Below are 9,465 nucleotides of genomic sequence, written 5' to 3'. Positions count from 1 at the left end.
TTTAATACGATAATGTTTAGTATAATATTTCAATTTCTTATATTTTGTATTTAGTTATTATTTTATAGATGTTTAATTAAGTTTTCCATTTCTCAATTGTATATTTACTTATTCTAATTTTTTTTTGTTTTTATATCAAATGATAATATTATGATAGATGTTTAATGTAATATTTCTATTTATTATATTGTATATTTACTTATTATTTATTTTTTTTATATTGTATATTTACTTATTATTGTTTAATGCAATGTTTCTATTTCTTATATTGTTTATTTACTTATTATATATATATTCTTATATTGCAAATTTACTTATTATTTATTTTCTATTTTTTAAATAATAATGCCACATGTCATATTTCGGAAGAATTTTTTTCGCTGATGTGGGCGCTCTACGGAACCTCAAAAGGTCCATTTTATTAGTATAGATTATGTTATAAAACATGTTAATCTTTAATTGTGTATAACATTAATACATTTTCATGTTTAAAACTATATAAAACACACAAATAAATTATATAAACTTAATATAGTGTAACTTTCATAAAATTATGAATATAAATGATATTTATAAAATTTTAGATCAAATAAATTAAAAAAAATATCAAAAAAAATAGATTAGTCGGCCGCCTAGACGGCTAGGCGGTTATTTAGGTAGTCTAGACGGAAAAAATCGGATATCCGATTTTTTTAACCAATTTGGCATAAATCGAGGCGGAAGAATGACGCGTAGCGCCCCAGGCAACCGATTTTTAGAACAGGGATTATATCATATATATATATATATATTACATGATTATGTATTCTTCTCTCAAGTGTAATTTAACCTGCTAGTTCGTTGTTAAATAAACATTTTTGTTCAAAGAAAATTTGTACTAATTATATGATGCATAATAAACTTGTATGTATAAATCAGTGATTCCTAGCTTTATGGAAATCAACGAAAAAGGCAGAATGTCATCTCCAGCGTCTCCCACGTCTCCCAAGGCTAGCAACCCCACCGATGGTTCTGGATTCTCACCTGACCACGAAACTATGTCTTCCAAGATTTTCGTCATCTTCTCACGTTTCTCTCCTGAAACCATACGCATGTAAATAGATTTTTTGAAAATAATTTTTTTTTAAAAGCGTAATTTAATTAAGCAGTTTATGTTCGTTCACCTGAGTGAAAATGATTGAGCTTGATGTCGGAGGATTGAAAGTCAAGACCGGTCAAATCACCATAAATCTGGATCGAGACAGGACCACGGTGACCCTTATGCAATAGACTCTGTCTCATCCTCTGTAAGACCCCAGCGGCATTGAGTTCATCGGGGATACCGCACTCGTCAAAGTCCCAGAACACTCCTGTCGCATTCGCTGACCAAAAAAAATCACTCACAGACACAGATGCAGTTATTACACGTACGGCGGACACAGCAAACAACAAACACATATACTCTCAAGACAGAAAGGAGAAACCTTCCGATACGTGAATACTTTAATTATCAGTAACATATGACATTTTCTATTTTTTCAAGTCTCTTGTTTTGTATTTTTAAACCATCATAGAAATCAAACCAGATCTATAAAGTTGAAGACTTTGTGAGAGAACTTACTGTCGTAAGGTGCAGAGAACAAATCCATGGTTATTTTTTACTACCAAAGGTTGAAACTTTAGGGTTTTTTTTAGGATGAACGACGACGATAACCCTCGACGTCCCTCTCTCTTTTATAGCAACTTAACATGATGAACCCTTTAATCTTGTGACATTTGTCGAGCATCAGTACGTTTCGAGTGAACCGAGTCTCCCCAAGTCTGTTTTGTCGTCTTCCATTCCGTAGTACATTGTTTGCTTTTAGGAAGCTGCTAGACTATTTTCTCTCAAGCTTTTCGCTTTGCTCTTATATCATCTTCTTTCTGTGGAAAGAGCCGATGCTGCTTGGGCTTTGATTGTTGAATCTATTTGGGCCTACCTTGGAACTGGGCCGACTTTTCTTTAGATAGCAAAGGAGATCTACTTCAACTTTAATTGTATGCTTAAAAATCATCTCAACCTAATTAATCATATACACTAAGTAAGCCCAAATGTAGTTATATGACGATGATGGACCGTCCATTTTTAGTGGCTGACTCCAGCTTGTTTGCATTGGCAGATTGCTTTAGATGTATCATCCATACATGTATATTGTAAAATGGTTATGAGAGCTATATATTGAAATGAATATAAATCGTACTTCTTGACTAGACAATTGGGGTGATTTTGCAACTCTTAGAAATGAAACCACTCTATCGATCTTAAATTTTAAGTAATGATTTGGAATATAAACCGGTTTAAACTAAGAATTTGAAGTAAAGCAAACTGAAACTTAAACCTTAGCACAGAACATCAGTAAGAAAACGACATCACATCTCTCCACCGTTGCTTTGCGTCCAAGTTAGTTTAGCTTCTGCATAATTTTCCTCAACAAATTCATACGCATTTTTATATAAGTATATAACAATATCACAGTTGCAGACTAAAGAGTGGATCATCAAATGTGTATCATGTATATACATTACATGATTTATATATTCACTCAGGTGTAATTTCATCGACTAGTACTACAAATTTTCCCACAAACTACTATTAATTATTTTGATATGGCAACCTCTGTTGGCCACGTTATCAAAATTTAGGATTTTGTAAACCAATACAACCAGTTGCTCAAAAAAGGTAAAACCAATACAACCAGAAGAAAGTTTACAAAAAAAATACAACCAGAAGAGGAGAAAGTCTTAACCCACATTTGACAATATATGCTACAAAGTACAAATAAAGAACCATTATAATAAAAAAAGAACAAAGATTTTGCTGAATTACTCATCATTATAAAAATATTTGCGGAGAAGTGTATATCAAAGAGTACAATAGAATCCCACTAAACGCTACCTACGAAATATTTATTATCCCACTAAACTAAATGTGCCGGTTACGGTTGAATCATTCTCTCTCTCAATCGCACTCTACATAGAACTGTTTGTCATGATGCATTGACCTCGGAGTTGCATTGTTTCTCTCTGTTACAGCGTCTTCTCTCTAGAACATGCTAGCGCAGCGTCTTACCTCACCATAAATCCAATAAAATTACAAATATTCACATGCGAAAGACCACTTCACAGCACAATATCTCCAAATTATTTATATAAAGCAACAATTTCGTCAACGACCCCGCGTAAACGCACCTAGTTATGAAAATAATGCAGTCAGAGTTGTAGTCAGGTGCTAACTCGTGATGACATATACATATACGCGAGAAACAAAATTCTAAAAATAAAATGGTAAAAGAGAAAAAAAAGTTTTCTAGAAATATATGTATGTTACATGTTAGAACTGTTAGTCAAATTTATATAGATAGCTAGGGCACATTCGGCAACGGGCACCTTAATTTAGGAGCATTAAGAGCATCATTATCCCTATAACTCCATTTGGGTTTCTTAATGATTTGTTTAATAATAAAAGTTAATTAAAAAATTTAATTAAGAAACCCATAGATTTTGTGCTTCATTGGAAGTTTTTTAATGAATGGTTCTTAAAAAAAAAAATTTAAACTTGTTTGGAGAAGAGTTTTAAAGAAAATACTTTCACTACAAGATACACTGCAACCAGAATAGACATTCACTAATGATCATCTAGCTCATAAGATCAAGCACAAGAAATAGAAGTCATACTACATACCGGCAACAGAGAGCTGAGTAACGTCTATAGCACTAACGCATATCCATTTTGCAGCCTCAGTGCCAAAAGCTATTGGGAGAGACTGAAGTCACATTGCTCTGCCTCCTTCAATACTTTTGAAGTCATTAACAATCGCTATTCCCAACTGCAAGTACATGATGTGAAACCAGAATGTTAAAAAAGATAATAAAATAAACATCATGTCCTCTCTGCTATGCAATTAGTCACACATGTGTTCACATTCCTATACGTTTGTGTAGCTTACACATGCGTTCACATTGCTATGCTGCACCGTTTAGGTCGATGCCTGCAACCACATCATAATCACATTCATCATCTACTAACAAAGCCAACAAAAAGCTCAGAATGAGACTGAAGAAAGAAGAGAGAGAGGATGTTAGTAGTCATACGTTTCCTTTGGCCAACAGTTTTTGGAAAAGCATCAGAGCTTCGCTGGGAAAGCCATGTTGAGCGTATCCATCGATCATCACGTTCCAAGAAACAATGTCTCTCTCAGTCTCAGGCACTCTTTCGAACAAATCCCTCGCAGCCTCAACGTTCCCTTGCTTCGCGTAGCAGGTGATCATAGCCGTGGAAGAAACTGCTTCCATGAATCATGATAGTATTATTGATAAGTTGAATCATCAAATAAAGGAAGGGGTTGAATACCTGGAAACAAGAAAGCTGCTCTTTGGTTAACTTGTCGGTCAAAGTTTGAGACATTCACGGCATTGTGGAGTTCTTGCAGCTTCTGAAGAGAAGCAAGTGCCCTATTCTTACCAACGTCCTCCTCCGAGAAAACAAAGTTACTAGACAAGTCCCATAGCTCAACCACATTTTCATCGTGAAGAGTCACTGACTTCACACCAGCGAGAATAATGTTCTTGGCTAAACAGAAAAAGAACTCATCATCAGAACAAAAAAAAAAAGAAGGGGAAATAAGAAGACAATATACAACCATATCAATGTACATTTAAAAGCAAGATACACCGACAAGAAACCTTTCACGTATATGATGCCACACTAACTCATCAAGGAAACAAGCTAAGCTACCAGTTTTACAGGCTCAACTTCAAAATCGCAACAATCAAGCACTGAATCAAGAAATACGTTTACAATCACAAGAAATTTTGAAAACGTCCTAATATTCAAACACAGGCACAAAAGCAACCAGCACGAGAATCACATAAGTGTGGCATGCAATACTACCAAGACGCTTCACCAATTCACAGACAAAGAATGATTCCAAGGTCTGGTATTGATCAGAGTGAGAATAGGGGAAACACCTTAGGATCAATGACGTGAGCGTTATTGCGAAACGTAGCTGAGAAGGCGCGACGACATCTTGAAGATTGTAAATGTCCATTACGGTGGGGAGGGATCTACTCGCAGCTCTGAAGAAGTCGAATACACGGCGTCGAGCTTCCGTCAGGTTCGCTGAGTTCGGCGGGACTCCGATTTTCCTCAACGTGAAAGGTGCCGCCATCTCTGATCTTTACATGCTGCTGCTTAATTGATAATCTCCACTCAAGAACAAATGAGAGGAGAAAACAGAGAGAAACGGAGGAAACGAAAGAGAGAAAAGAAAAATAAATTATGGTGTGCTGACACGTGCTCTAAGAAACACTCTCCAAAGTCTTACATTAAGGATCGGTTATTCACATTTTAATTACTTTTGATTTAATTAAATCACTTATCTTCTTTAAAAACCCACTTAGAAACCTTGGATAATCATGGTCTTATGTATATATACAGGCTGAGAGTCAGTCGTTGTGGTTCAGAAACGAAACATGCCCATAACTCTTATTACATTTTCAGAGTTTTTTGCCATTTGCATCAGGAGTTGTAGTGGATTCGATCTACGGATGCTAAAGTTATTCACAACCTCGTTATTTAACATGAACGTTGAATATTAGTGATAGTTGTTGGCTCGCTGCACTTCTCATCATATGATTATATATGACGATTTTGCTATTTAGTTTGTTTATTTTCCTGACTGGTTGGCATTTTACAAGGATCGAAAATAGGTTGAATTGACTTCATTTAACAAAAAGAAAAAAAGAAGCTATGATTAAGTCTTCTTCCCTCAAAGTAACGGAATTTCCATTAAAGCCTAATGACGGAAAAATGGAGATGCGGGGTATCGATCCCCGTACCTCTCGCATGCTAAGCGAGCGCTCTACCATCTGAGCTACATCCCCAATTATTTATATGTTACAGTTTAATCAATTTATCAAGTCCTAATACATTTTTCGGTTTCATTATAAACATAAGAATGATGCTTCCATTTCCATTGTTCCATAGTAGAAATTTTTTGGTGTGAGTTCCGTAGTAGAAATCGAAGATGAAAAACCCCAGTGGCAGGCAGTGAGTATTGAAGTTAGGAGATGGGCTTTTCTGGATCTGGGAGCTAGAGTGAAAGGAGGTATTATTGAGTGAAATATTTAATGTGGATAACTTTCTAAACTTTGTTAACTTTAGGGTTTTTGTTGCAATTAAAAGAAACTTGCCGCGTTTGCGGTACTATTATTATAGAGATCCATCGAGACGGTGCAAAACGGCGTTTTAGGATTTAACTTGGTGGCGACAAAGAAGATCGGAGGAGGATCAGCGTAGAACTAACAAAATCTTGTGAAGAGAGAAAAGATGGAAGGAGGAGGAGAAGAAGAAGTGAGCATCAAAGAGTTGGCTTCGAACCTCACTACCTACAAAGAGCAGCTCCAACAGGTGTGAATAACCATTTCTTTTGCAGGGCTTTTGAGATTATTGAATGAAGGATGCTTGAGAATTGGTGAAGAGGAATTGAGAATTAGGAAGGATGGTTAGTTTAGGGATTCGATGTTTGAAAAAATGTGCAGTTCGATCCCCATTGGCCACCACCAGATGATTTAATATTGCACTCCTGGCCCCATAGAATAATCAGTTGACCGACACTGTGGAAATCACTCAGCGTTGTGTTTGGAATGGATTGATTCTGACTGATTGTTTAATTATGTTCCTGTGATTGTTCCGTTTTGATGGATGATGATGATGCTATATTGCTTATCTTCTGGATGATCTTATTGAATTTACAGTCTTTTGGTTTCCAGGTGAGGCAGCTTTTGTCTGAAGACCCTAGAAACTCGGAATATGCAGATATGGAAAAGGAGCTTAAAGAGGTGATAGATACATCCTTATGATTCTGTTAGTTTCAGAATTCTTAGTTTTGTGTGATCAAATTTTTTACATCTTTGTTTGTCCATGTCTTTTGCTAGTCGTGAGTGAGAATGTCATTGATCTGTATGTCTCCAGATTTTTTTCATATCGTGCCCTTTTATGTTTCTAGGAACAATGCTCTCTTGGAAGCTGAAAGACTAGCTGAAGCTACCAAGAATGCACTCAAAAGAAAGATTGAGCAAGCTGCGAGTTCTGATTATCAATCCAAAACTCTACCTGCAAAGCTTAAAATCGATCCTAATGATCCCGAGGATGTGGTAAGTCAAAAAGATGATTGGTTATTCGTTTCTTTTTTCACACTTTTGTTATAGTCCTAAAGGTCGTGCTCACTTGTGTTTCAGAAAATTGCAAAGCGGAGGAAGATACATGCGTTCAAGTCAAAGGCGAGGCAGGAGCAGCTAGAGGTTGCACAGAATACTTGGCAGCAGTTTCAGACAACTAAAAAGGTAGGGTTCTATACAGGGAGGAAGAAAGAGAGTATATTCAAATCCCCAGAGGATCCGTTTGGAAAAGTGGGTGTGATTGGAAGTGGTAAAGGTTTGACAGATTTTCAGAAGCGAGAGAAGCATCTTCATCTCAAGTCTGGTAATGCTGAGGGCATTGATGAGTAAGAGGGATTTTATGTTTTCCAAGGATTTTCAGGTACTTAGAAACAATGTCTCCATGTTCCATCCCATGGATAATACGACAAAATTAGTGTTGGTGTTGGACTATTTGCTATTCTGGCAATTTAGGCCATGCTCATTTACATGCTACTTGCAACTCTGCCCATCGTAAGTCATTAGTATTTAATATTTCTGTGATTAACAAACGAGATTTAGTCTATGATAGATAATCCTTTCATCATGTCCAAGCTCTGAGAAACTAGCTTGCGCACTCTCTCACTCCTTGAGAGGCCAAGAGGAGTATTTTTCAAAAAAAAATCAGAAGTATGAAAACACAATACTACTGTCAGCCATTGAAAGACAAATAAAGCAAGGCTATTAAATCCCTCATATTGTCACAAAATTAAAAATTTGAGAAGAAATGTGAAAGTAATGTCCAAGGATTTTCAGACTAGTAATAACATGCCAAAGTTGCATCTCTTTATTTGAAAGTAATGTGATCCTCGATATTTCTTTCCATGCGCTGACGCTTGGAACTAGTTGATAATCACAATGCACTACTGATCGCACACTAGTCATATTGGTAAAAAGTTTATTTGAACTAAAGTTTTATTTTTTTGAACAAACTATGTTGTATAATAGGCTACATGCTATTAGAGACTTAGTCTATGATCAGTGTTTTTAAAACGGACACGGTGGTTAGACGAGACGGTCACATAGCCGGCTATATTGGATCTAAGTTAATGAACCAAATGAAAACTATTAAAATTATCAGAAAAATTGAAACCGATGAAAGAAATTAGTTAATATTTCTATTGTTTTATATTTACTATAATTATTTTCAAATTAATATATATATATATATATATAAGATTCAAACTATATTGAACCATGATCTAACAATTATCCGATTTAGTTTCCAATCGAATATTAAAAACATTTTCTATAATTAGAGATGTTGTGATGGGTAAGATAATTTTATCTAACTGAAACAGAGATGAACCTGCTAAAAAAAACTAAACAAAATGACACGAAAAAACCGTGTACCAATAAAATAATCTAAACAAAACTCTATAAGTTTAGGATAATCGGCAAGTAGATATTTTTTTTTTATATTTTAAATGTATTTATTTTAACTAAATTTATTTATAATTTGCTGAATGTTTAATTTCAAATCATGTTTCCTTTACATAATTTTGTTAATTTTAATGTGTTTGGTCCTTTAAATTTGTGGTGCCATTAATTAATTATTATTCAAAAATGCTCATGATGTCTTCTCTAATTTATAGAAACTGAAGATACAACTTATGTTTAATTCAACTTATGCATGATTCAACAACTAATTCAAAAATCAAAATCATCTACCTTAACGACGACAACATATACAATGTATGTAGTAATTACGAGGAAACATGAATATAACGAGGAAATATTACGAGGAAATATATTCCTCGTAAATTTACGAGAATATTATTACGATTTTGCGACAAAACTGAATTTCATCGTAAAGTCATAGTAAAGTTACAAGGAAAATGTTTTGTGGTAATTTACATGTAAATTTACGTCGATTTTACGAGGAAAGAGAAAATTCATTGTAAAGTCCTTGTAACTTTACAAGGCCTTTACGACGAAACATGTTACCATTAATTTTTGTGAAAACATGTTTTAAGCAAGCTTTACCAAACTGATACCCTCGGTTTAGAGATTTTGGAATAACTTGATTAGCTGCTATCAAAGTTACACCTCGTGGACGAATAGTTACTGGAGAAGAATCATCTTTGCAAGAAGAAGTGTATATCACTGAAGTCAAAGTATCTGAACAACAAACTGATGACATCCTTCTTATTGATCTGGATAACCGTCAATTTGAAGATCTTTTCGTTGATATGACGGATGAAGAAGGTGAAGAAGAGTTCGATGCAAGCGATGATGATCATTGTACTG

General features: G+C 34.9%; 2 protein-coding genes, 1 long non-coding RNA gene and 1 other non-coding gene across 7 annotated transcripts; 1 reads left to right on the top strand and 3 right to left on the bottom strand.

Moving 5' to 3' along the window:
- Positions 1-835: 835 nt before the first annotated feature.
- On the bottom strand, positions 836-1,692 carry LOC106326273. 2 transcript variants are annotated; one of them, XM_013764292.1, is made up of 3 exons: positions 1,601-1,692; positions 1,164-1,361; positions 836-1,077 (listed from the first exon to the last, which is right to left on the bottom strand). In XM_013764292.1, the coding sequence occupies exons 1-3, from the start codon at positions 1,626-1,628 to the stop codon at positions 878-880; spliced, it is 426 nt and encodes a 141-aa protein (XP_013619746.1). In that variant the 5' UTR covers positions 1,629-1,692; the 3' UTR covers positions 836-877. The 2 variants fall into 2 exon arrangements, with proteins under 2 accessions (XP_013619746.1, XP_013619745.1); XM_013764291.1 differs by lacking the exon at positions 1,601-1,692 and having other exon boundaries at positions 1,164-1,594.
- A 1,108-nt stretch (positions 1,693-2,800) lies between these two features.
- Positions 2,801-5,270, bottom strand: LOC106325974. 3 transcript variants are annotated; one of them, XR_001267106.1, is made up of 6 exons: positions 4,987-5,270; positions 4,370-4,588; positions 4,111-4,301; positions 3,966-4,007; positions 3,701-3,845; positions 2,801-3,207 (listed from the first exon to the last, which is right to left on the bottom strand). It is a non-coding gene; the product is annotated as an uncharacterized LOC106325974 (long non-coding RNA). The 3 variants fall into 3 exon arrangements; XR_001267105.1 differs by having other exon boundaries at positions 3,701-4,007; XR_001267104.1 differs by lacking the exon at positions 2,801-3,207 and having other exon boundaries at positions 3,572-4,007.
- A 558-nt stretch (positions 5,271-5,828) lies between these two features.
- Positions 5,829-5,901, bottom strand: TRNAA-AGC. The gene has a single exon. It is a non-coding gene; the product is annotated as a tRNA-Ala (tRNA).
- A 323-nt stretch (positions 5,902-6,224) lies between these two features.
- On the top strand, positions 6,225-7,681 carry LOC106324311. Its single transcript, XM_013762302.1, has 5 exons — positions 6,225-6,427; positions 6,790-6,858; positions 6,966-6,979; positions 7,026-7,173; positions 7,258-7,681. Exons 1-5 carry the CDS (start codon positions 6,347-6,349, stop codon positions 7,525-7,527), a joined length of 582 nt encoding a protein of 193 aa, XP_013617756.1. The 5' UTR covers positions 6,225-6,346; the 3' UTR covers positions 7,528-7,681.
- Positions 7,682-9,465: the final 1,784 nt, after the last annotated feature.

Source organism: Brassica oleracea, chromosome C2, assembly GCF_000695525.1.
Source record: "Brassica oleracea var. oleracea cultivar TO1000 chromosome C2, BOL, whole genome shotgun sequence".
Classification (NCBI taxonomy): Eukaryota; Viridiplantae; Streptophyta; class Magnoliopsida; order Brassicales; family Brassicaceae; genus Brassica; species Brassica oleracea.
The sequence above is the reverse complement of the archived record's forward strand: the minus strand, read 5'-3'. Positions and strand labels throughout refer to the sequence as shown.

What these genes read in the sequence shown, in the direction of transcription:
- LOC106326273 (XM_013764291.1), bottom strand. Translation starts at nt 1,437, where the DNA reads ATGTGTTTGTTGTTTGCTGTGTCCGCCGTACGTGTAATAACTGCATCT. An exon ending in GCTCAATCATTTTCACTCAG is followed by an intron (nt 1,078 to 1,163) that starts GTGAACGAACAT and finishes GTATGGTTTCAG; the next exon opens with GAGAGAAACGTGAGAAGATG.
- LOC106324311 (XM_013762302.1), top strand. Translation starts at nt 6,347, where the DNA reads ATGGAAGGAGGAGGAGAAGAAGAAGTGAGCATCAAAGAGTTGGCTTCG. An exon ending in ACAAAGAGCAGCTCCAACAG is followed by an intron (nt 6,428 to 6,789) that starts GTGTGAATAACC and finishes TTTGGTTTCCAG; the next exon opens with GTGAGGCAGCTTTTGTCTGA. An exon ending in CTAATGATCCCGAGGATGTG is followed by an intron (nt 7,174 to 7,257) that starts GTAAGTCAAAAA and finishes CTTGTGTTTCAG; the next exon opens with AAAATTGCAAAGCGGAGGAA.